The following is a 27,766-nucleotide window of genomic DNA, read 5'->3' as shown; positions in this document are numbered from 1 at the left end:
AAGGTATGGTATGAACAACAACCCTTGGAGGATGGGTGATCTCCTTTCGAACCCTCGCTGGGTGGGTGAAGTCCAGCAAATAATAAGAATGGGACATGTCCTAGTTAAGGCTTGCAAGCATAAAATTTTAAACGGTGGGGTGACGACCTCCAATTGTTTAGAGATAGTCGGCCCAATTATAGGATCCCCTCTCTACTCGTGTTCACTTTACCCAAGTATAATAATGTTTTGATTTGAGGAAGTTGAATGACTCGAATGGTGATCTTCATGATGTAATTTCTTTTTATCACTCTAAGGTTTTGCACATGAATATTGATTCCAGTATTGGTAAATGTATTATTTGTGAAATGCATTGATTTTATTTTAACACAACTAGATTTCATGACATATAAGCCACCAAACATGAATTTTGGGGTGGACTTTTGTACTCAACTGTCTGTTGATATTTGTTCTTGAACCTGTCCTGGTGGGGGCAGAGGTGTAATTGTTGCAGGAAGATCAAAGGAGGTGGGGGAACTACTTCTTTAAGTTGCCATGGTCGCGTGGGTTAGCAACATTTTGTGAAGTCTTTTGTTGTTGTGTTGCTTCTTAGACGACCCCATCTTTCACTGAAAAGCATTTTGCTATATATATATTATATATATATATATATATATTATATATATATTATATATATATTATATATATATATATTTGTATAAGTATTTTGAATGGTTTCTTTTAAGGATTATAAATCGATGGTTTGTAATAATAATGTTATAAAGTGCGCTATCTTAAGTATGATTGTTGTAAATCTAGTGTTACCTGCAGCTTGTGGTAGCCCCACTTAGATTAAATATGTGTCCATGACACACGAAACAGGTAATTATGATGCTTGAAAATGTGGGGCTGTTACAAATCGACAGCGACCAGTAAGAATCTTCGCTGCCCTGATGCTGGAGGGAAGGGTCCTAGGAGGTCCATACCCCACATGTCGAAAGTCAAGGGGGTTTGAATAGTGGTCAAGGTGCTTGCAACTTGATGGGGTAAGTTGGCGTACATTTGGCATTCTTTGCATTTCCGAACCATAGCCGAGGCATCCTCCCTCATGGTGGGCCAGTAATACCCTGCTCGAAGTGCCTTGGCGGCAATGGTTTGTGCCCCTTAGTGGCTTCCACATGACCCTCAGTGAGTCTCTCGAAGAACGTAGTCCCCCTCTTGGGGGGTGAGGCAACGGAGGAGGGGTGAGTGAATGATTTCTTATATAACTGCCCTTCGTGATAGGTGAACCAACGTGCTCGCCTTCGAACTCGCTCTGCCTCGAGCTCACCTTCAGGGAGGACACCATCTCGAATGAATTCTATGATTTTGTCCATCCAAGTAGGACTTCTGTCGAGAGTAACCTACTCCCCTATTAATGTTGGGCGCCTTCAGGACTTCCCACATTATGGGTTGAGGCGAGAGATCTTCTGCCGAACTCGCCAATCTTGACAAGGCGTCTGCTTGTTGGTTCTTTGATCGAGGGATATGATTTATAGAGAAGAGGGATAAGCTGGAAATTTCTTCTTTCACCTTCCTTAGATACATCCTCATACTGTCTTCCTTTGCCTCGAACTCCCCTGTTACATGTAAAATGGCTAATTGGGAGTCAGAGTGGGCCTTGAGTTCTCGAGCGCCGGTCGCTTTGCAAAGCTGGATGCCTAAGAGCAGCGCCTCGTATTCGACCTCGTTATTTGAGGCGGCAAAGTCGAACTTGACCGCATACTCAGTTCTGTTGGCCTGCGGATCGAGGATCAGGAGCCCAGCGCCACATCCTACTTTGGATGACGATCCATCGACGAAGAGGTTCCAGGATCCCTTTTCGATAGACTAAGGCCGGGAGGTGCACTCTGCTATGAAATCAGCGAGGGCTTGAGCTTTCATGGCGCGCCGGGGCTCAGATTCTATGCCAAAGTCCGATATTTGGTTGGCCCAATCCGTAACCATGCTCAACTTATTCTTCCCCTCGATCACCTTTCGTATAGGCTGGCTTATGAGAACTTTAATAGGGTGAGCCTGGAAGTAAGGCTTAAGCTTCCGAGTTGCCAGAACCAGGGCAAAAATCATTTTCTCGATTGGGGGATACTTAGACTCTGCGCCTCGGAAGGCGTGACTCACGAAGTATACCGGATGCAGATTCTTCTCACGTTCGGCCACGAGGACCACACTAATGGCGTGCTCAGATACCGCGAGGTACACGAAGAGTGTTTCTCCTGGTAAAGGTGAAACTAACTTGGGAAGACTTGCTAGATGGTTTTTGAGTTGTTGAAATGCTTCTTCCGCTGAAGCATCCCATTCGAATGTTGACTGCTTTAGAGCTCGAAAGAAATGGAGGCTCTTGTCCGCGGATCGAGAGAGAAAACGCCCTAAGGCCGCCATGCAGCCGGTTAGGCGCTGGACTTCCTTAATAGTTCGAGGACTTTTCATCTCAATAATGGCCTGAATTTTGTTGGGGTTGGCCTCGATCCCTCTTTCATCGACAATGAAGCCTAGGCACTTTCCTACCCTTACACCGAAGACACACTTCTTCGGATTCAGCTTCATGTTGTGGGTGCGTAGAGTGGAAAGTGTTTCTCTTAAGTTGGAGAAGTGATCTTTTTCTTTCTTGCTTTTGACGATCATGTCGTCGACATAGACCTCGACAGTCCGATCTGCTTTTCGAACATCTTATTTACAAAACGCTGGAAGGTGTCCCCGGCATTCTTGAGACCGAAAGGCATTACTTTGTAGCAATATACCCCTGAACTTGTGGTGAAGGCGGTATGGCCTTAGTCTTCTGCAGCCATCGGGATCTAATGATACCCCGCATTTGCATCCATGAAGCTAAACAATGCATGGCCGGCTGTCGAGTCAACCAGCCTGTCGATCTTGGGTAGGGGGAAGTCATCTTTCGGGCAGGCCTTGTTCAGGTCCGTGAAATCGACGCACATCCTCCAGGCTCCGGTTTGCATTCGAACCAGGACCACATTGGCTAACCACTCGGTATATTGGCATTCTCGAATGAAACCGGCGGCCAGCAACTTTTGCACCTCTTCGGAGGCCGCTGCACTCCTTTCGGCCCCTTGGTGCCTCAGTTTTTGTTTGATCAGCCTATTTCCTTCTCGAATGTTGAGCCGATGGACCATAAGCTCAGGGTCGATTCCAGGCATCTCGTCAACAGTATAAGCGAAGACATCTTGAAATTCTTTAATGACTTCGAGGATTTGAGTCCTAATCCCTTCGACGACCTGCTTGCCTATTCGGACCGTGCGGTTACGTTCACCATCGATGCACACTTCTTCATCTCGATCCGCATGGCGAGGTCCTCGTACCGCTTTGGCTTATTGGTCATGTAGAGCAGCATCACAGGGAGGGGCCCCTCTGGCTCGGGGCACTTTCCTTTACGGGAGACTGCCTCGTTCTGGCTTTTTAAACTGTTGATGTAGCATTCTCGGGCGGACTTCTGGTCGCCGAACAACCGAGCGACCTTCCCGTGATCCCCCTCGAACTGCAGGAGCAGTTGATACGTCGAGATGGCGGCCTTTACTTTGTTGAGTGTGGGGCGCCCTATGATCAAATTGTAAGGAAGGCTGGTGTCGACCACTAGTAATCATTCCGACCCGCCCCCTTCTCCCCCATTCGTGTGGGCAGTTTGACTGAGCCGAGGGGGTGGACGGATTGTCCCACAAATCCCACCAGCGGCTGGTCGATGTGGGTGAGGTCCTTTTCTTCGTATTTCAGCTTCCTTAGGCAGTCCATAGTGATGATATCCGCAGAGCTTCGGCTATCAATCAGAACTCGACCTACCCGTAGATTGGCTATCTTCATTTCGACAACCAATGGGTCGTCATGCGGGGTTTGTATGGGTCGATGGATGTCTTTGAAGGTCATAGTCGGGCATACTGTGGAAGATGTCGCATCACTCCCGTGCTTCAGGGTGTAGAGGTGCTTTTTGCGAGAGCGGCTGGTTAAGCCGCCCGACGCGAACCCTCCTGCAATGACGCTAACATACCCTGTAATTTCATCACTTCGAGTCTGCTTTTCTTGGCGGGATTCGACTTTCTTCTCTTTTGGATCCTTCAGATGTCGGTTCAATTTCCCTTCGTCGGCTAGCTTGTCTAGCGCTCTATTTAGTTCTCGACAGTCACGTGTAGTGTGACCACAATCGTGATGGAACTCACACCAGAGCCTTTTATCTCGCTTGTTGACGGATGTCCGGATAGGATTAGGCTTTGGCAGGGGGTACTTCCCTTTGATATCCAGATATATCTCTCTTTGATTCAAGTTATACCGGGGGTCATTCCAGTTGTTTTCCAATCGAGGCTTCCTGTCTTTTTCTTTTCGAGGGACATCCCTGGGGTTATCCGCTCGAGGGGTGTATTTGTGCTTCCTCTTTCCGGAGCTAGGCTCCTCATGCGTTTTGCAGATATCGGAGGCCTGAGTGAAATTTTGAGCAAGGTTCATGGCTTCTGAGAATGATGAGGCCTCGCTTTCCGCGAGCTTCAGCTTGAATCTGCTCGATGGATATAACCCGGACATGAGCGCGGTGAATGCGACGTTGTCCTATATATCATAAACTTTTAGCTATTCTTCGTTGAATCTCTTGATGTAGTCGATTAGGTCTTCTTCCCTCCGTTGTCTAATCGACATGAGATGGATACTGGTCATCCGATGTCTTCTACCCGCGATGAAGTTCTGCTTGAAAGCTGCCTCAAGGGCAGTGAAGCTCGATATTCTCCCGGAGGGAAGCTCGATGAACCAGGTTAAGGCCAACCCCTTTAAAGTGGTCAGGAAGAATTTGCACCATGCCGCCTCACTACTGGTCTGAACGCTCATTTGCGCTCTGAAAGCTGCCAGATGGTCGATAGGGTCCGTTGTCCCATCGTAATGATCGATGGGGGGGACTTTAACCTTTCGAGGGGTGAGAGCCCTCATGATGTTCTCCCCGAAGGGCCTGGAGAACCCTAGGTTGCCCATTTGAACTTCCGACTCATGGCTGGACTCGGACCTCGACGCCCGCTGTCTATGACCCCATCGATGTCGGGGCTCTTTCTCTTTTCGAGGCTCTCTCTGCTCCTAAGGCTCCTTCTCCCGAGGTTCCCTCTCCCGAGGCTCCCTCTCCCGAGGTTCCCTCTCTTGAGGTTCCCTTTGTTCCCGGTTATGGCTGGGAGGCGTATTCCTCGCCCTAGATTGCGCTCGTTTTTCGTTCAGGACTTCTCGAGAGTCACGGTTACCGTTCCTCAGGTAACGCTCGTTGATCACGTGTCGCGCGTCCCCTTTGCTGGGGGCGGCCTGAGTTGCCCGTCCAGACACCCGTGGTGAGTTCGGTGGATCGAGGGTTATAACCTGGGGTTGATCGAGGTTCTCTACTCGATTACGATCAATCACAAGTCGAGGCATAGGAGGCAGAGGAGCCCTGTTCGAGGTACCTTCTCCTTCTACACACATCCAATCACATTAATGACACTAACCGCACCCCTAATACCCCACCTCCCACGTCTCCCTACAAAAACAATAATCCTACCCCACCTTGCAACTTACCTTCACCTTTACTTACCTTATTTCCTACTGCCCCTCCTCCTCCCACTCAAGATATCACTCTTTGCATATCTATCCACTCACACAAACCACCCTCTTACCTTCAAGATTATGAAACTCCCTCCTCCATCAGTGATCATTGGTGCAACCATTCCATGCAGCCTAGTATTTTTCATGCATTTGTATCTTGTATGGCCACTAACATTGAACCCAAGAATTATCATTGAACCCATCGATCGATACAAGGCACGCATTGTTGCTCGAGGTTTTTCTCATATACTCGGCGTTAATTTTGATGAAAAGTTCTCCCCCATAGTTAAAATGACAACTATTGGGTGCCTCATTGCTATTGCCACAACTTAAAATTGGGAATTGCACCAACTCGACGTCAACAACGCCTTCATTCACGGTGACTTGTGTGAGGAAGTATACATGAAAGCTCCCGATGGCATTCCCAATTCCGACAATCAAGTTTGCACGTTGAAGAAATCAATTTATGGTTTAAAAGACGCAAGTCCTCAATGGTTTGCTAAATTGACTCATGCTTTGGTCCTTCATGGATTCACTCAGTCGAAAAATGACTACTCCATGTTCGTTCAACACAAAGGGACAGATATTATCATCCTCAGGATTTATGTGGACGACATCCTCATCGCCGGCAACAACATTAGTCTCATCAACAGCATTAAAGACATCTTGGCCCACACTTTCAGCATAAAAAATTTGGGTCTAGATGCTTATTTCTTGGGCTTCGAATTGGCATATCTCCCCGACGGAATCTCCCTCACTCAACACATATTCACCAATGAACTGCTTCATGACAGTGGCCTCGACACATTCAAACTCGTCACCACTCCTCTTCCTCTCCCTCAAACTAAGCAAAACGGACGGTACTCTCTTACCTGATGCCACCCCATACCGCAGCCTCATTAGCAAACTTAATTTCCTAACTCACAGCCGACCCGACCCGATCTTTCATATGTCGTCCAAACTCTTAGCCAATTCATGTAAGAACCACGCACTTCCCACGTGAGAGCTCTCCAGTACATCCTCGCCTACATCCATCATACCAAAGGTCAAGGCATCCTCTTCAAAGCGAAACCCAATTTCACACTTCAAGCTTTTTCCAACTCCGATTTGGGAAGCTTTCCAGATACCCGCAAATCAGTTGGACATCAAAGAAACAGAGCACCATCTCCAAGTCTTCTTTCGAAGCCGAGTACCGTGCCATGGCACAAGCTGCTGCCAAGATCACATGGGTTGTTCGTCTTCTTACCGAGATGGGAACCTTTATCCTCCAATCAGTTACCCTTCACTGTGATAATCAATCTGCCATCCACATTGGCAAAAACCCCGTCTTCCACGAACGGACTAAACATATAGATATCAACTGTCATTTCACTCGAGAAAAGGTTCTTGAGGGGTTAATCCAACTAACCTGTCTTCCTACTCAGTCACAAAATGCAAACATCTTCACAAAGGCACTTCCTTCTTCCCAGTTCAAAATGCTTATGTGCAAACTGGGTATGGTTGATTTTCATCCCCCATATCAGCTTGCGAGGGTAAAGGAATATCCAACACTTTGGCCCCATCCACATATAATTGTATTTAACTTCTTTGTTATTTTTGTTCTCGTATTGGGCCCATGAGCCTAAAGGTTTCTCTGCTCCTTAGGCCTCTTAGGTTTTCCTTTCCTTGTATATATATATTTGTATAGTGCCTCTTTATTTGGTCAATTTTGTAGCATACAATATATTAAATACACACAAAATTATTACGGCTGCCGCCGCATATTTCTCATGTTCTTATTGTTGGGATGATAATCAATCTTCATCACAAATATTTTCAGTATATTATATCCACATTATTGTACATTCGAATGAAAAAGTAGAATATTAAGGTTATGATTTGTTCAACTTATTTTAACTTATTTAAAAAAAGAATAAGTTTATGTAAGATAAGATAAGTGGAATAGAACAGACTAACTATGTTAGGCAAAACAATTAACTAGAATATAAGTTCATATAAGTTAAGATAAGATAAGTTCAGATAAAATAAGATAAGATAAAATAAGATAAGATAAAATAAGATAAGATAAAATTAGATAAGAAAAAATAAGATAAGATAAAATAAGATAAGATAAAATAAGTTTACATTAGATAAAATAAGTTTACATTAGATAAAATAAGTTTACATAAGATAAAATAATTTTATATAAGTCAAAATAACATAATCAAACGAAACCCAAACGCAGATAACTAATAATTGTCACTTGGTTTTTATATACTAATTTTATATTTAACATACTACATTTTTTATTATGTATTGTTGTGAGAAATATATAATACTAAGAGGAATCTATCAGTAGGATGTTTTGTACATATGAATGAGCAATTCACTTCTTACAATGGTTGTATTTATAAGTAAAAATGTCACTGTATATATCTGCGTAAATTCAACAATTGTCGTGGCCAGGGGATATCTTTCCCAACATGCATTAACTGCATGTCAGGTGAAAGTCCATTTCGATGGACTTCACTGTAGCTGAATGATGGAATTGTTATCTCAAAATTCCCCCTTGAATGTCCATCGATAACTCATAGACATTGTCTCATTAAGAACTTTGGTAGGAAAAACCCTGTGGGAAAAATCCATAAATAGGGAAAAGAGTACACCTATTACGTATCCTTATATGCTTAAAATTAATTATCTCATTACAAACCTTGTCATAAAAAACCCAGTGGGATAAAAACTTGATCAAATGAAAAAAGTGTGCAGTGCATAAAATACTCCCCCTGAGTCTAGCATATATCACGAAGATGACACATTCCAAATTTTCGGACTAATTCTTCAAATTTCTTGGTCGGAAGGGATTTGGTGAATAAATTTTCAAGATTCTCATATGATTGGATTTGTTGGATGTTTATCGTCCCTTCCTTTTGGAGGTCATGAGTGAAGAAGAGCTTTAGTGATTCGCTTACTTGGGTGATACATACAGTATTGTCTCCGTAGATGATTGTTGGATTTGTTGTTATTGTTTTCATTCCACATTCTTCTTGGATATTCTTGATCATTGACCTTAGCCATAAACATTTCCTACCAACTTCATAAAGAGCAATTAGTTCTGCATGATTTGATAATGTGGCCATCATAGTCTACTTCGTGGATTTCCAAAATATTGTGGTACCTCCATAAGTAAACAGATATCTGGATTGATACTTACATTAGTGGAGAAAAGCCCATCTGATCCGGTCAAAACTGGACATACCGATCCAGTTTTGGTTCGAATCGAGTGGGTTGGCAGTAGATTGTACAAATTAACTGATCCGGTTCTTGACATGATCAGATCGGTAAAGTGGCTTTGGGTATTCAAAAAAACACTGCATACAAAGCACTGTTGACAGTATTTCGTATGCAGTTCTTTTCGTTTCAACGTTCAGTGGCAAAAACATTGAGTTGTAAGAAAACAAACATTGAGGCCATATCTAATTATTATGAAAATGAAAACAAACTAATCAATAACAATATAATTATTATTATGAAAAGAAAAACAACTTAATTACGAAAAACAAAACTAAAACAAAATATTTACAAAGCATAATTACATGGATGAAAAATAAAAACTATATAACATATATACTTATAGAAATTTAAAAAAAAAAAGTAAGATAATAAATTAAAAATTATAAGAAATTACAAGAAAAAACCTGGCAATTGGGCAATAGTACTTCAATTTGTAATAAATCTACCCCAATTAGTCGATTACTAATCAAAAATTTCAACCTAAAAAATTAAAGAATCTCATTAGTTGCTCAATTGGTGAACAACATATTTGCATACACAATTCCACTAATCCTTAAAATATTACATAGTTTACATTACATCATTAACAAATTACAAGAGGCGAGTTACCTTACCTGTCAATTACACCTAACTCATCTTCTTCTTTAATCTTCAATCGTCAGTGGCCAACAATATCAAATTAAAAAGTTAATAAAAAAAACTGATTAGTAATATAACATAATGAACCACATGGCAATTGAACAATATCGAACAAAGGTAATTTACTTTGTCTCTGGCTCTCTGCTTTCTTCTACCTTCGTCAACCGAGATTTGAGAACACAAAAACCGAAGTGCCGACGAGATGACGAAGGAAAAAAAGCGAAATTCTCCAAATTTCAACCTCCTACTATCTCATTCATCTGGTTTCTTCGTCCCGGATTCGTGAAAACCAAAAACTTCAAGGTATGAATCTTAGTTTCTTTTGTCCCACAATTAGTTGATAATTAATGAATAAATATAGACCGACTAGAATTATTAAGGAGTAGAAAAATTAGCCCTTTATTGAAGATATAATTGAGAAATCAAAATTGATTTTTCCATATCCTTCATAAATGAGTGAAAGAATTTTGGAAAATTGTCAATAGATAGTGAGAAATCAAGAATATGGAAGATTTCCAAAAGATATCAAATTTTGGAAAATTGCATCATATTGTTGGCAATGATATGGACCGAGAGATTAGGGGAAGTTAGAGAGGAGTTGATGAAATGCCGATGTGCTTGTATGTACCAGTTGGGAGAGTAAGCTTTTTCTTTAAAAAAAATGCTGGGCTTTGATATTTTGGGCCCTCAAAATTTTGGGCCCCCTGTGCTGATGGTCTGTTTGCAAAGGCTATTGGTCGTCCCTGGCAATGAGCTAGGATTGTTAATCATGCTGGAAAACGCAATATATACTCGGTTAGGATGGGAAATAAGCATTATAGGTTGAAACCACTTCCTCCTAAGGTGGCGCCAACCAAAGAAGCAAACAAGGCAAATCTATTCTTAACTGTAGCTGAGTTTGTGAAGGATATTAAGGATGGTTGCATAGGGTATGTATTGTACCTTAGAGAGGCTGCACCACCCAAGGATCCCCCAAGGGATCCCACCTTGGTTGTTCCTCTACAAACGTTTGAAGATGTGTTTCCGGATGAACTTCCACCAGGACACCTATTAGAGGCATTGAACATGCCATTGATTTGGCTCTAGGAGCCACTCTCCCAAATAAGGTTGCATATAGATGCAATCCTGAAGAGTCTAAGGAGCTACAAAGGCAAGTACAAGCACTAGTGGAAAATCAATTAAAAAATGGGAAGGAAAGCTGGGTGGAAAATCTGATCCGGTCCTTTAGTGAACCGGATCAGATTTTAGAAACCGAAGACCGGATCAGATTTTAGAAACCGGAGACCGGATCAGATTTTCTTATTTTTTCTAAAAGAAAAAAATGTCACCTGCGTGGCCCATGTTCCTCGTGTGTCTCCCATTTCCTCCCTTATAACCCCAGCCCACCTAACAAACCCTAAAAACATCTCTCTCTCTCTCTCTCTCTCTCTCTCTCATAACCCTATCCCCTCCCTCTCATAACCCTATCTCCTCTCTCTCATAGCCCTCTCCTCTCTCTCATAGCCCTCTCCTCTCTCTCACGCGAACGGGACCCATCTAACAAACCCTAAAACTCCTCTCATCATACCCCCTCTCCTCTTCCCCCTCTCATCAATTCCCTCTCCTCTTACGAACCGTAAATTATCTATCATCATCAACAACATCCTCCCCACTAGACCTTCAGCACCATCTTCTTTCTTCGCTTTTCAATTCGTCATCAACAACCACCGTCGTTTCTTCATCAACCACCGTCATTTCTTCATCAACCACCGTTGTTTTTCGATCTCACCGCCACGAACCGTCCTCGATCTCAACGCTCCTCAGTTTATGTCGCTCATCAGTGGCATTCTCTCTCTCCACTTTGTCGCTCGTCGCTATCAACAACAATCACTCCTCTCATCGATTTTCGTGTTTCATTTTTGTTTCAGATCTAGGGTTGGGTTTTTTTTTTGCGTTTTTAATTTTCATTTTCGTTCCACTTTCTTATTTTCGTCTTTAATTAGCTTTGTTTTAAGTTTATAATTTCATTTATGAATTTTTCTTTTCATTGTTATTTTGAGTTTTTTTCTAGATCTGGGTTTCACTTTATTTTTATTTCCGTATTTTGTTCGATTTTTTTGGTTATATTCTTGTATAAGTTTTCGGTTGATTTTTTTCAGTTTTATGTATAATTTTTAGTTTTTTTAGTTTTAATGTATAATTATTGTTGTATAATTGTTTGTTATCTCAGTTTACTTTAATGTATTCTTTTTTCTAATTCTATGTAAATATATCAACTTTATATTTTTATTTCGTTGGTTTTTATATTAAGTTTGCTCATATGGCTTTGGGTTAGTTGGATGCATACCTTGAACTACATACAAAGTATTGTCAACAGTGCTTTGTATGCAGTATTTTTTTTTTTAATTATTCAAAGTTAATAAACTGGTGCGGTCATGTCAAGAATCGAATCAGTTAATTCAATTATCTAATCCGATTTTGGACCGGATTAGTTAATTTGTATAATCTCCTGCGGACCCATCTGATGCGGACTAAAACAGCATCAATAATCCAGGTTTTGACCGCATCAGATGGGCTTTTTTCACTAGTGAAGAGCTAATTGATCGAGGATATGTTCGAGAAAGTAAAAGCCCTTGTGTTGTTCCAGCTTTGTTAGTGCCTAAAAACGGATGGTACTTGGCGCATGTGTGTGGATAGTAGAGCTGTAAATAACATTACCATCAAGTATAGGTTCCCTATGCCTAGGCTAGATGATATGTTGGACGAGTTACATGGCGCCAAAATCTTCTCCGAAATTGATATGAAGAGTGGATACCACCGGGTGAGGGTGAGAGAAGGGGATGAGTGGAAGACTGCATTTAAAACCAAGAAAGGGTTATGTGAGTGGATGGTTATGTCCTTTGGGTTATGCAATGCACCAAGTTCTTTCATGCGGCTAATGAACGAGGTATTACGCCCCTTTATTAACTCTTTTATTATTGTTTACTTAGATGACATCTTGATTTATAGTCAAACAAAAGCGTTGCAGTTTGATCATTTAAAACAAGTTTTTGAAGCCTTGCGTGCACAACTACATGTTAAGATGGAAAAGTGTAAATTTTTTATCCCTAGTCTTGTTTTCTTGGGGTACATTGTCTCGAGTGATGTGTAAGTGTTGATCCGTCTAAGGTAGAAGCCATTTATTCTTGGCCAGAACCAAAGAATGTACATGATGCGAGGAGTTTTCATGGGTTGGCAAGTTTTTATAGACGTTTTATACGCAATTTTAGCACTATTGCAGCCCCTCTTACCGAGCTTACAGAAAAGGGTGAGTTTGCTTGGACTCACAATGCAAAGAGGGCCTTTGAAGAGTTGAAAGCTAGCCTATCTGATGCACCGGTTCTTGCCTTACCAGATTTTTCCAAATTATTTGAGGTGGAAATGGATGCTAGTGGTTTGGGAATAGGTGTTGTGCTTCTAGAAGAAAAACATCACATTGCATTCTTTAGTGAGAAATTGAATGGGTCTAAACTCAACTATTCCGCTTATAGTAAAGAGTTTTATGCCATTATTCATGCCCTTGAACATTGGTCTCATCATCTTCGCCCTAAGCCTTTTGTGCTTTATTCGGATCATGAGAGTCTAAAACATATACATGGGCAACAAAAGCTTAATGTTGACATGCTAACTGGGTGGAATTTTGGAAATCCTTCACGTTGTCTTCTAAGTATAAAAGAAGGCAAAGAGAATGTTGTGGCGATCCATTGTTTAGGAGGGATATTTCTTGACAATCATGGAAGCTCGTTTACTTGGGTTTGAAATTCTCAAACAACACTATGGTGATGATGACGACTTCAAGGAGTTGATTGCTGCTCCCCAAGTCTCCTATGTTGTTCAAGATGGGTTCTTATTTAAGGAGAATCGTCTATGTGTGCCTAAGTGTAGTGTGCGTGAATTGTAAGTGAGAGAGATGCATGCTGGGGGTATTGCTGGTCACTTTGGGGTGCATAAAACATATGATTTATTGTGTGAACATTTCTATTGGCCTAAAATACTCAAAGATGTTCATCAAGTGATTGAGAGATGCGCCACATGCCAAAAGGCCAGGAGCACTTTCCACAAGGGTTTGTATACTCCATTGCATGTTCCTAGTGTCCCTTGGGAAAGTGTAAGCATGGATTTCATTGTTGGATTACCACGCACAACGAGAAGTATGGATACCGTTATGGTAGTGGTTGATCGTTTTAGCAAGATGGCTCATTTTATACCTTGCCATAAAATGGATAATGCTAGCAATGTGGCTGATGTGTATTACAAAGAGGTAGTACGTCTTCATGGTACTCCCAAGAGTATAGTATTAGATAGGGATATAAGTTCCTTAGCTACTTTTGGAAGCTTGTGGGAACTAAGCTACTATTTAGTACTTCGCATCATCCCCAAACTGATGGGCAAACCGAAGTCACAAATAGAACATTAGGTACATTGCTACGAGGTTCGGTGAGTAAGACGACAAATTGGGATGTTCGTTTGGCTCATGCGGATATAATGGGGCGTCGCCTTCATCTACAACAGGTTCATCTCCATTCCTTATTGTTTATGGTGCTAATTCACATATTCCTGTTGATCTTGTTGATTTGCCACGAGGAGATCTTGTTAACTTTGATGCTCAAGCTCGTCAACAATCATTCATGAAGATATGTAAAGAAGTTAAGTTGCAAATTGAGAATATGAATGAAAGTTATAAACAACAAGCTAATAAGCACCACAAGTCACAAGAGTTTCAAGTAGGTGATCTAGTGTGGTTAAACCTACGCAAAGAGAGATGTCCTGAGAAACGCAAGAGCAAGTTCATGCCAAGGGCTAATAGTCCATTTCGTGTGCTAGGGCGTATTGGTGACGATGCATATAAGTTAGAACTTCCGGAACTACCTTTAATATGGGTGATTTATCTCCATATATACTTGACAAGAATTTGAGAATAAATTCTTTTCAAGAAGGGGAGAATGATGAGGATCATTAGGCGTCAAGAGTTACTAGAAGTGGTAAAGCATTTGGCAAGACATTGTTGGCCAAAAAACTAATGAAGAGCTTAACATGGAGGACTTAGGCGTAGTAGAGCTTGGATTGTCATTTGGACAAGGACCAATGTAACAGCCCAAATTTTTTCGACCAGCTTATAGAGGATTAAACACAGCGGAAGAGACTCTAGTAGAGATAACCCGAACTATTACCATCACACTCACCGAACTACATCGGAGAGTGTGGAACTCAATTCCCAATTATATTCTATTCAAATTAACTTTACAACAATTCCCTGATTCTCATATTCTGTTCCAATGAATTCATATAGAAAATCTGGCAGAGTTTCCTTTGAAAATAGGACAACTCTAAAGCGAGAAATAATATGAACTTGTTACAATTTCAATTTATAAAAATTTCCAGATCCCAAAGCTCATTAACCTCAACGCTTTTGCGGAGCAACAACCAACAGAGAATCAGGAGCACTAACGACTCTTAAATATAAAGAATTAAAACAAAAGATTGATGACTAGCTATTACAAGTCAAGCGTCCTCACTTTGGTATCATGTATAACATTACAGTTATTCTTACATAACATAACAGCTTCAACTCTATAAGGATTACTCACGGCTTCAACCTAAAACATTTAGCATACTGCCACCCACCAAGTGACAGGCCACTGAAATGACAAAACGACATGCACACATCAGCAAAGCTGAATACTAAACTCGTAAATAAGCTGAACACGTACTTTGGTGACTTTTTCTTGAAAAGGACTCAACAATCATGCTCGAATTAATCATACAAGTCATAACAAAGTATAGCATTAGTCATGTCGGACACATACATGCAATACCATCATTCAATTCATTTCATAGTACACCATTGTTCATATAATAGCAAACAAAGCATAGACATAATTCATATATCTTCATTTAATTAGCTTTCAACATATCACATTTACTTATGAGGAATCTAAGTTGACCAACTCTAATATAGGTTATATGACTTATTTCCTTCAATCGATCTCTTATCAGAATTCCAACTTAGATTCTCAAATTCCATATTAATCATTTTCTTATACCTTTACAACCAATTCCTTATCAAGAATTAAACAACATGATAACACTCTATGTCATGATTCCTTATCAGGAATCCACTACTAAAATATGATTCTTTATCAGGAATCATAACAAGATTCGATTCCTTATCGAGAATCCAACATCATTATAATTACCATGATATGCTTCCTTATTCAGGAACCCAATATCGATATTCATATTCAAATACTGAATAAATATTCATTACTTACCTGATATGATTCCTTATCAGGAATCCAATATCGAAACAACTTACCATGATACGATTCCTTATCAGGAATCCATTATCGATATAACTTTCATACTTTGCGATAACATTCTTTTTAACCGGGAGGAAAGAGAATGCGGCGGAGGAGACAAAGTTTACACTCCGACAGTGGGGGTCGTCAGCCAACCATTCGCTTTACTTTTGGCCAATAACCGGGACTAGTCCGGAGTACATTTTTTCGGTGATTTCATCAGTCATCCACAGGTTTCACATTACCTGATATATCACCCAATTTCGCCCCCACAGAGCAATGGACAGGTTTCCCTGTGGGGACCCCAAGGTTCACAGTCCATGGGGCACTGTTCGTGTCACCTCATCCGTCGACTCAAGACAAGGCTACTTTCCCCTTTTAGATTTCTTTCAATTATCATTCATAACTCAATCAGATCATTCATATAACTCGTCCAATAATATTAGTAATTCTTACCATCCTTTGAATAGCCAACCACATTGAAGGTCTTCACTTTAGAGAACTATACTCTTACATATAAATATCTTACACTCTTTCAAACTTTATGCTTATTAATCCATTCTTGTTTCAATGATAATAACAATAGTTATCAAGTAGTAACAACAATCACAATAGGTCTCTCTCTTAGAATTAACTAAGGAAAGTTAATGAATCACTTATTACACCGAACTCATACTCTTGCATACATATAAATAATTTATGCTCTCTTACACTTCATGATTATCAATCCACATTTAGCTTAATACAACAATACTAATAGTGGTTATGAAATAACCACAAAACTCACAATAGGTTTCTTAACTAGAATAAACTAACCAGCGAGAGTAGCCCTGTAATAGCCCTGTTCTTAAGAACGTTTAATTATTAGAAGTTAAATATAATTACTAAGTTAATTATATTACGAATATCTTTTTTTTTTTGAGTTGTGGAGTATGAATTTTATTTGTCATTCTTGTACTATAATTGTTATATTAATTTTATGAAGTTATTAATACATTATTTTATATATCGCGTTTAATGAGCAATTCGTTGATTTGTATTTACCCGATTAGGAAACCAAAGTCGGGCTCCCTTCCTTCCTTTATGTTGTCGGTTAATGAAGTAAACCCCCCCCCCCCTAATTCTTTTGGTCGACATTTCTCCAAACCACAAAGAAACCCATTTCATCCAAAACCTCAAAACCCTAAAATTGAAAAACCTGAAAACCCGTGAAACCCCAGCCCGTTCTCTGCCCTTCGTCGGGTGTGCCTCCTTCAACAGAGTTTTCCGTTCCTTTTGTTCGCGTCGCCGTTGTGCTGATGTTGTTGTTGTGTTGAGGAGGTGGTGCCGCCAATATGTTTTTCGCCCTTCCCTAATTCTTGTTCGTTCTTGCTACTGCTTGGTTGTCGCTGTTGTGGCAGCTGTTATGGTCAAAATCTGCATGACATGACGTCAGACGAACAACATCTAGACAATAGATTATTAACGTAATAACACTTGGAAAGACAGTTGAGTCTGTCTGCACAACAAATGAATGACGTCTAGATGACAGTTAATTCCGTCTAGACGACAGTTGAGTCCGTCTGGACGACAGTAGAGTCCGTCTGGACGACAGATGAGTGATGTCTGGACGACGGACAAATGACGCTTGGACGACAGGCAAATGACGCTTGGACTAGAGACGAGCGACGTCTGAATGACATATCATAAACGTCGTGACGACAAGAAAGTGACATCGCAACGACAAGAAAGTGACGTCGCGACAACAAGAAAGTGACGTCGCGACGACAAGAAAGTGACGTCGCGACGCAAGGTGAGTATCGACGCGATGCAAGGTGAGTATTGTTGCAAGCTCAAAATATTTGAGTGAAGAGAATTTTTTTTTTCTACTTAAGTTAAACCGCTACTTGAAGTAGCGGTTTACCTGGGCAAAATGTTGCAAGCACATATCAAGTAACGGTTTACTGAAATCCCCAAATCCAGAGTTTGATATGTGCTTGCAACATTTTGCCCAGGTAAATTGCTACTTTAGATAGCATTTTATGTGTATAAACCGCTACTTGAAGTAGCGGTTTATTTTAAAACAAACCGCTACTCTGAGTAGCGGTTTACGTGGGCAAAAACAAAACAAAAAACAGTTTCTCGCGTGCCGTCCTACGTGGACGGTACGCAGGGAATTTTATTTTTTTTGGGCATATTTCTGGAATTAAAACCCACTTTTGCATTATTCAAGGAAAAAATTCACATATATTATCTCTCCCTGATTTATATCATTATAATTATACATAAAAATACAAACAAAAAAAAATACCAAAATAGCGTACAATATTAATGAAGCAAAAAAATACGAAAATAGAAAACAAAAAAATACGAGTGAAGAAAAAAAACGTCCTAAAATGCACTTAAAGACATATAAACAATGATATTCATGTGCATTTTTCGTCATTCTTCCGGGGAGATTTAAAAAAAATTATCTCCTACTTATGTATTAGGAGATCTATCATTAATGTCATGAGGAGGAAAAAGAAACCGACTATAAGGAATAACTAGAGCCTTATTTTCCTAAAATCCCCCTCAAAAGAAGAAGATTAGGATGGAGGATGGTTGTTGTCGGCATAGAACATGGTGGTTGAAAAATTGAGAGAAAAAAATATGAGTTTAGAAAAAAAAATGGAAGAAGATAAGGGATGTGGTGAAAATGAGGATGGGTAATCCGCTTTTTATAGAGGGTTATCCCTAACTGTGCAATTCATCTATAGTTAAAATATATAAAATTTTATAAAATTTTAAGATCTCTTAATTGGCAAATATATGTTAGAACAATTACTATATGGAGTATTAGATTTGTCTACTATTATGCATGTTGGTAAACTGGTGATATGCTATATGTAACTGTAAATGCCAAAAAGATAAAATATTAGAGACAGATATAAATTATAATACTATAAATGCTTGTTTCCAACACACATATAACATTATTGTACATATAAATGCTTGTTTCCATATAAGCGGCAAGTTCAAAAAAAATTAACCTGTTCATATAGGGGGTTCAAGAGCAAAAAGAGTAACGTAAATAAATATCCTTGTCCTCCATGAAGGTGGCGTTATTATTAAATTATCTATTTTCTGGGTTAGCGGCATGATGACGTTGACTACTAGTTTCTTCCTGTTCATCTCTATCTCTTTTATTATTTGGTGGGGGTTGATTTTCGGTTGGTTGTATAGGAGGGTTACTATTGGTATTGGGAACAAGAGTCTGTGGGTTCTCTCTAGTTTGAGTATTTGTATCGTCGTTGAGGTTATTGGGTTGGGGTTGTCTTACAGTAGCCCGTGTTGGGTTGGTAGTGAAAGGCACATTATTTCACTTTATCCAAAAATACACCTGAGACAAATACATTGTGTAAGACAATGTTAATCTCGTTACTTTGTTGATCAATGTTCGGGTAGCAAAGGATTGGGTTTAGAGAAAAAAAAAACATAACTTGAGACAAAATGGATCTAAAGCTTTTTAAGGATACCTTTTTTTCCGGTAGCAAGCTCGTGCTTATTACGTGTTGTGAGGAATATATATAATAGGGAGAAGATACTGAGAATAATGTACAGTAAGATGTTTTTATATATGAATGAGCAAAATTCACTTCATACAATGGTTGTATTTATAAGCAAAAATTTCATTATGCATATCTGCATTCAACAATTGCAACGGTTAGGGGAAAACTTTCCCAACATGCATTAATTGCATGTCTAACAAGTGTTATAAATGTTGTAGTCTACTAAGGAAATATGTATGCCTAGATCTATTAAGGAAATAGTCTACATCACATTTTGTGCTACTTCCCCCTAATTGTCAAAAATTAACATGAAATTATCGTATTATCTGTCCCCCTCTTCCAAAATTGTTAATGTGTTGCAAATTTACCCTTCTTTTCAAAATTTAATGCCAAAATTGTGGTGTTACTTCTAGGTCACCACCTCATTTTCGTTAATCTCCTTGTATGGTTTTTACTTTTTATATCCACAAGACCACAATCACTACAAAATATTCTGCCAACATCATTCTCTTTACTAGTACGAGATGAGCTTCTTCTATCTTTTAATGTTTCAGATGACTGGTAGCCCAAATAAATGCAAGATATATTAGGTTACTATGTTGGCTGATTAGCACAGTTTTATAATAAATCTGAAGACATGTAGCAAAAGCATTTTGATGGAAGTTTTATCATTACACACATTTTTGTAATAAATCTAAAAACAGCTGTTAGCGCAAGTATTCTGACAAACGCAGCTATGCATCAAGAAGAGAATCGAGCTTCCACAAGGCACAATAAAAGATAACCTTAATCATGAAAACACCATTAATAACAGCAATTCAGCTTCTCTATTTAACAGCTATCCATGAAAATAGCAGTTCCAAGTTCCAACTAGTTATCGTAAAAGTAGCAGTGAAAAAGCATTCAAAGCATTCCGCTGGGGCTTAAACCTGCCATAACTTTAAACCTACCCATGCTTAATAAGAGAAGTGAAAAAGCATTCAAAGCATTCCGCTGGGGATTAAACCTGTCATAACTTAAAACCTACCCATGCACACTAGTGATCTTTTTACAGAAGGGGTAACATAGGCATACTAAAGTGTCAAATCACTTCAACAAACCAGAGTGCAAAAGCTAAAAACCAGCTACCATTACCAGTCAAGCGCATCACTTTCCAAGTGGTCCTAAGTATTTACACAATAACACAACCATAGGCGAAACAGACGAGCCTTTTTAACTTAGCCAGCCGTCATCTTAGGGTTTAGCAGAAGAACATGGAGCTTGCAACATTTTCCTGCAGCCTGGGCAGCTGAGGAACAGGGACTGAACCAGCCGAAGTCACACCGCCATGGCTAGAGGAAGTCTCAGAAGTATCTTCAAACTTCATCCACTGAGCCATTTGTGTGGCAGCCAAATGGGCATAGCAAACCGGGGAAACTGCACAAAGAAAAGATATACAAAATTACTAATGTTCTCGTATGGGTTAATTTGCTGCAAAGTACAAAAGGAACAATTTCAAGGCCACATACCAACAGAGATAGCAGTGGTACTCCTTTGGTATCTGTAACATTATTCATTATTCATTATTCATTAGCTAACGAGACAGTGAACCATTAAATGAAAGACAATAGGAGTTGAGGCAGAATAAACTTACACATAGGACAGAGAATGAACAAGTTCCTGCAAATCATCAGGTGAGAAACCAATCTCATCCAGTAGGACATGATAGTGGGTAGGCCTGGTTGTACCCTACAAAGCAAAATCAAATTTTCTATGTTAGCGCGACTCACACCATTATAAAGCATAAACTAGGAAAAGTAGCAAGCCACCAACAGACATCACAATCCAAGAACAAAGCCAGGCTTTCTAGGTGCTTACAATCATTCCTGCATGCGCACAGAGGTAGAAGTCATAGGTCCTTGGATGGCAGACATTGTTATCAATTACAGTCCCTGCACAACATAAGAGAATATTAGAATTTTGCACAAGAGATAACAAGTAACCACTACCTTCCCAAGAAGAAATATACCTGGAGGAACATTTTCTGGGGCACCATTCTGGAAAAACTTGGTGTGGTGATTTTTCTGAGCCACAATAACCAGAAACTTTGGATTCCATTTCTCATCCAGGAATTTGCAAGACTGCACATTAAGTGTTGCAAATGTTAAATGCTAAGTAAGCATAATTGTAGGAAGAGCACCTAGAGAAATCTAGATAGTCAAAGGTTAAACCTCGATGATTTTGTCCAACTCAATGTTCAAGACTTGGTTGAATTGGGACTCACTGACTCCATCCCTGCATTGATCAAGAGATGGAACAAAAGAAGATTAAAAGTTACTAAAAAGATTTTTTTTAAAAAAGCACAAATATCTTACTCCCTCAGTTTTTTTTGTTACATATTCCATATATGGGTGTTTCTTTTTACTTGCTACATTTCCTTATTTGGGATACTTGGCCCACCATAAAGTATTACTATTATATTTGTTTCTCTTTTTCCACCCAAAAGTACTACTTTTTCACCTTTCCCCATTATTTTACATTAAATGGCTCAAAAAGTACTCTCCCAAAAGCTTGAAAGTGACATTGCCTTAATTGTTGTGCATTATCAAATATAGCAAGTTTTTTTAAAAAAAAAAGGGAGTAATAACTAGTAGAAGCAAACCTCATACCTAAATATGATTATATGCTCCGGCTTCCTTTTCCCAGAACTGACATAAAAATCAAGCAAAAGCTCCCTGGTGACAAAAAGAGAGTGACCGTGTCAGATATACCGCATAACAGGTGAGACCAGTACCCCAAGGCCCAAACATACCTCATTATTCCCTCATCTTCAGTGTCAGACACAGGTTTGAACAAGTTGTCTATCATCTCAACTTTGGGAGATTGTGTCCTGACTGATGCCCTGTATCGCGAAATTAACGGCCATTGCCTGGAGCTGACAACCTACAGAGCAAACATCAGGCAAGTCCAATCACAATTCCAAACATACCTTTTGGTGTCTTTTTTCCCTGTTCTTTTCTTTGTTCATAGAGGGAGGAAGAGCAGTTTAGCAAGATACATACAGCTGCAATGGATGGCACATCAGAATGCCCTGGTGATCCATGGGAGACGTCCATCCCAAGAATTATTGTGGGAACTTTGGAAACCAGAGGGATAGAAGGAGTATGCTCAACAGTCAACATTGAGTTCAGACCACCAAGCTGCACAAGGAAAATTAAAAAAGAAAAAAAAAAGGAATTATAACCCACAGAAATTTGCTAGATTTCACCAAGCATCTCCACCCACATTAAGCCTCACCTTCGCATTTATCTTCAAAAGCAGGTTTGTAAGATACTGATCATTAACCCTAGTAGGAGACATACACTGTGTAACAATTCCAAAATCAGCTAGACACTTCTTCTTCCAGGGTCCTATAAGTTAAAAAGACTATTATAGCACAGCACTTCGAATCTAACAAGAGAAATGTGAAGGAAAAAAAAAAAATATTACCATAAACATCACAGTTCTTCCTCTCAGGGAGAAGGCATAGAAGAAATTTAGGAGCCCCAGGTAGTTTTGATTGTACATTCTCAAACATTTTCTCCACTCGTACAAGTGGTGGTGCACGTCTATTCTGTACGTTCTCCTCGAACACATCAAATGGTGCCTCAATTGCCTAAAGACCATTTGTCAGTCAGTACATAAAGGCTAATCCTTTCATAAACTAGAAGGAAACTGTAAAAAGTATAATGCCTACTTACAATGCCTTTCATTTCACCACACTTTATCAGATCCCTGACAAGATTCCTTGTATCGCATCGAGCAGAGAAGTTCACCACTGCCCAGCGCTCTATCTTGGTAGGATCTACTAGTTTCTGCACAAGCTCAAAATATTTGAGTGAAGAGAACATAAAACACCAAAGCTATCCAATTTAAGAAGCACACCTTGTTGTTGAAATTCCACCGCCCATTACGGGGGAAAAATTCATCTCCATTTCCAGCTTTCAGCTGTAACCAAGTCACAGAAATGATTATGAGAATTCCTACTTTAGTCAGCATTGCTTAAAGATTTCAAATCATAGTATCAAAAGCAACTAATTTTTAACAGTCGACAAGTTTTAAAAGTTATCCAGCTGAGAGCACGGACATTTACAATGCCAATACATGCAACCAAGATACCTTAGGAGCTGAAAGGACCCGACCGTTGATTTGAGTGAATCCATTACTGATTGAAATGCCACAAGAACGAAGCATCGGTTCAGCATCATAATTACTGACCTTCAGAGCCTGCATCGATGAAAAAAATGCAAAGTCAAGATCTAATCAAGGTATCTTTTCTTTAACATGCCAGAAACATGCATTAAAGCATCATGGGAACTGACGTGAGATAGCACACTCATTCTCTCTTGGGGCTTCTGTCTAGATTTCTCCACCAATGATGCTCGCTGAAGAGTGGATAAAGATTTTGTGTAGCGCTGAAGTGAAACCAAGGAGCAGAGCTGCAAAAAGATAAAACAAAGGAGAAAATCGCATGTAAAGAAAAAAGAGATGATAAAAACTCAACACATCATGAATACGCAGAAACTACCAATTAACTTTAAAATCTAAACTCACCTCCAAGGGGAAGTAAGTTGGCCGCTTAGGCTTGCCAACATTGATGCATGGCAAATCAGCAGAGTAACGCAAGTCTATGTTGCGATGATTGACAAAGTAATCATAAACTGTAACCTCCAATGCTTCAGCTTCTCCATTCTCTTGTCCTCGTTGCTTCAATGTAAACCTACATTACAAGTATAAAGCAGAAGATTTCATTCAATTGTTTTATAGAGATACAAGTGAAAACACAAGAATTGATCCGTGATGAGAGAGAGAAAGCTACGTCTGTTCTTTGCATGGCCTCTCACTAAGACCAGTTATCTTAAATTCCTGATTCGAAGTGGTTGCCTTGATCCTCAAATTCTTTAGCATTCTTTTTGCCTGCACCCAAAAGAACAAAAATTACAAAACATTACATATTGAAGAAAACAATCAAAAGCTGCTCATAGAGCAGAAAATGCCATTACCTTGGCCCAGTCAATAGAGAACGGATCTCTAACATTCTGATTGGCAATCAAAAAATCCACCACTGGCCCTGGTTGAATAATCATAGTAGTAGACACATCTGCACAATATCAAACCACAATCAGCACTTGAAACCAAATAAAGCATGTATTTGTGATAAACCTAACAATCTAACCAACTTACCTATGTTCAGAGACAAGCCAGACTGAGTGCCTCGGAAACTAGAGTGAAATCCTCGGCAACCAAGAACACCACCCCCTACATCTGCGAAGTTTTTTGGATCATTGTGAAAGAAAGATTGCCGAACTAACAAACATCCCCTGCAGGAAACAAGACACTGTAAGGAAAAAATATCAACAAGGGTGCACATGAATCAACATCCTGATGCAGTCAAAGATCCATACTGTTTAGCAGCATGCTGTCTCAAGATTATATCAAGAACTCTCAGAGCTTCCATACTATTCTCATTTTCCTGGCCCCGAATCACATTTGTTATAGCCTGCATTGGAATCTTGGCAGCAAAGCTCAGTTCAACTTTGAATGTTTTCGACTGGTACGGGCGTCGTACTCTCTTACGGTCAGTCTCATTTGGACTTCCACGACCTTCAGGACTGGCATTGCCATTGTTCCTTCGGCAAAAGAAACCGAGTATGAAGACAAAATATAATAGACCAAAAAATCCCAACAGTTTCAGAGAACAAACAAGCTCTGACAGTTTATTATCCTTTACCTAGCTGAAGTGACATCTTCTAGAACAACAGTGAACTCCAGCTTATTGCCAGGAAGTGCCCCAACAGTAAACAAACTCTTTTCACCATCATATGCAAAATCCTTGCCAGCCAACTCGGTGTCATAAGTTTCTTGCACCCTATCAAGCACTTTTCTTCCAACTCCCTTGCCATCGACAGGGCGACCATCCTCATACATGAGATTGACCTGTGTATATTACGTAGCAGAGTTAGCAAATATTAGGTATTAAGATTACCTATGTAGCACCAAAGGGGAGATAGAACATACACTGTAGTGGAAAAAATGGCCATCTACATTAGAAACGTTAACTTTGAAATGATTACTCAGCAGCTGAATTTTCTGTCCTCTAGTTGCAAGACCTTTCCTAGCCATAGGGACACGCTTCTTCTTAGGTGGATCTGATTCCACTTTAATTGGTACAACATCAGGAGGAATTTCAGCTGGAGGCGGTGGAGGAGGCGGCAAAGCTTCTGCTGATCCATTTCCATCATGTGAATCCATACTCTACCACCGGTCTATATTAAGAAGCAATGATGATCAGTAGACCTCGTACAAGCCGTTACAGATGCAAGTCACAGAAAAATGTTATAGGAAGTCAATTTTGGAGAACGAATGAATCCCACAACTTTTGTGATGCGAATATAACTTTAGGAAATACAAAAATAGGTAAGTTCATGGCCTTCATGCACCAATCATAATCAAGCATCAAGTAGATAAGACTTTGAAAAGAAAAAACATCATACAACCGAAATATTCCAAACTGCCAAAACTCTAATGTTCACACCTTCAGAACATATAATTAGTGAGATATTAGAGATATTCCAAACCCATTTTGGAACAAAGTTATTCAAATAACAACCAAATCGAGTCAAAATTCATACAAGGGAAAGTTCTGCAATATTATATAATGAACACTTTCAAGTGCAAGCTACTGAGAAGTCCAATCAAGCAATGCATGCACAAGTTCTGCCAGGCCTAACTTTATAGTCCAGATACAACACCAACATAATTACATAAATGAAACTTTACCATGCCAGACAAGGCAAAATATTCATCACAAGGCAAAATATTCATCACAAAAATATATCATCACACAGATTTACTCAAGTTTCTCATGCAAGAATCGTCACGAGAAAAACTTTCACTTAAACTTCAGAAACTGATATAAATAAACCCCAATACAACAAACACACTGTATCAAATTCCATAAGTTAAAACATATAACAAAACCATAGCATGCAAGTAAATAATGATCAGAAACATGGCCTAAAAACATATGACCCAAATTTTAACATGCAAAGAAGTATAAGCAATTTTTGTCAAGGAACATTACCAGATTGCAAAAGAACAGTTGCTTCCAAACCTACACCCCCTGTCACAAATCAAATATAAAGGTTTGTGAGTTAAAGCTAAACAGAAATTTGGATTCAAGTAGAAGATAATTTAGTAAAAAAAAAAATAGTCAAAAATTTAAAACAATTCTGAAAACAGATAAACTCAAAAAACCCAACAGACAATGAAGCAAAAAATCACAACAGAAACACTAAAGAAAGAGGGTGACATTGCATAAAACAGGACAAAAAAAAAAAACTGGAATCCGTTTAGTCAACACAAAAGCCATCTAAAACAAAAACTTATAAAAAGGAAAAATCAAGAAGAGCCAACAAATCAAAAAATAGCACAAAATTATACATGCAAAAAAAATCCACTTTGAAATTCCACCAAAAACATAAAAATTTTCCAGATGAGATCAAAAGGACACAAAATCGAACATATCGAGTAAACTGTAAACTCAAATAAAACCAAAAATTACAACTGCATTATACAAAATCAAACCCAAAAAAAAACCCCTTCAGCTGTCACAAAAAACTTAGAATTTTGTCAAAAGACAGATCAAAAACACACAAAATCCAAAATATCGAGTACACCAACAAACATAAAACCAAAAATTATAACTGCATTATACAAAACCAAACATAAAATAAAATACCATTTTACATATCACCATAAAATTGAAAAAAATTCATGAGAGAGATCAAAATGAGCCAAGAAATTATTAGGGTTTTTTTAGCACTTACAGAGAGAGTGTGTGCTGACAGAAGGAAAAACCCTAGGAAGGAATCTAAACAAAGGCTAGCAATTGAAAAGAGTGATCTCACTTCCAAGGTTTATTGCCATTTATCCTAACAAACGTGAGAGAGAGAGAGTGAGACGAATGGTTACCCGAATTCCCGGTTTCCGGTTTTTTCACAGTACCAAAATCCTCGGAAATCTCTATTATACCCTTCTCGTGTTTGGTAACGTATCAGTATTTCAACGGAAGAATATGGAATCATTGGATACTTTTCTCGATTTACCATATGAATTACTTTATTTTGTCGAAAATGATATAAAAGCTCTGGCCTTCTTTGGCAAATATAGGTATGTATTGGTAAATGATTTTTTTCATTAGTTTTTGGCTTTATAATTTAGTTAAATAACTAAAAAAAATATTTGGTTATTGGCTTTTTGGTTGGCGAAAAAGCTGGTTTTTAAGCTAAAATGAAAAAGCTGCCTGGAGCAGCTTTTTGGATTGTCTTTTGGCTCGTTGGCCCACAAACTCGCTAGTAAACAACCAACGGCTACAATTAATTTGCCAAATTCTTTTACAAACAGCTAGCTTAAACAGCCAAC

General features: G+C 39.3%; 2 protein-coding genes across 2 annotated transcripts; both read right to left on the bottom strand.

Annotated features, from left to right (window-relative positions):
* Positions 1-3,600: 3,600 nt before the first annotated feature.
* On the bottom strand, positions 3,601-4,536 carry LOC125493737 (uncharacterized). The gene has a single exon (XM_048637246.1). It carries the CDS (start codon positions 4,534-4,536, stop codon positions 3,601-3,603), a length of 936 nt encoding a protein of 311 aa, XP_048493203.1.
* A 15,596-nt stretch (positions 4,537-20,132) lies between these two features.
* Positions 20,133-27,319, bottom strand: LOC104903076 (protein argonaute 4). Its single transcript, XM_010691059.4, has 24 exons — positions 27,172-27,319; positions 26,427-26,465; positions 25,361-25,608; positions 25,074-25,279; positions 24,748-24,972; positions 24,527-24,663; positions 24,346-24,443; positions 24,162-24,259; positions 23,897-24,062; positions 23,665-23,781; positions 23,462-23,569; positions 23,228-23,290; positions 23,044-23,157; positions 22,793-22,958; positions 22,601-22,713; positions 22,366-22,503; positions 22,116-22,246; positions 21,973-22,038; positions 21,535-21,598; positions 21,333-21,444; positions 21,182-21,255; positions 20,958-21,052; positions 20,833-20,864; positions 20,133-20,740 (listed from the first exon to the last, which is right to left on the bottom strand). The coding sequence occupies exons 3-24, from the start codon at positions 25,592-25,594 to the stop codon at positions 20,565-20,567; spliced, it is 2,733 nt and encodes a 910-aa protein (XP_010689361.1). The 5' UTR covers positions 25,595-25,608; positions 26,427-26,465; positions 27,172-27,319; the 3' UTR covers positions 20,133-20,564.
* Between the last annotated feature and the right edge of the window lie 447 nt (positions 27,320-27,766).

This window comes from Beta vulgaris, chromosome 9 (genome assembly GCF_026745355.1).
Source record: "Beta vulgaris subsp. vulgaris cultivar EL10 chromosome 9, EL10.2, whole genome shotgun sequence".
Classification (NCBI taxonomy): domain Eukaryota; kingdom Viridiplantae; phylum Streptophyta; class Magnoliopsida; order Caryophyllales; family Amaranthaceae; genus Beta; species Beta vulgaris.
The sequence above is the reverse complement of the archived record's forward strand: the minus strand, read 5'-3'. Positions and strand labels throughout refer to the sequence as shown.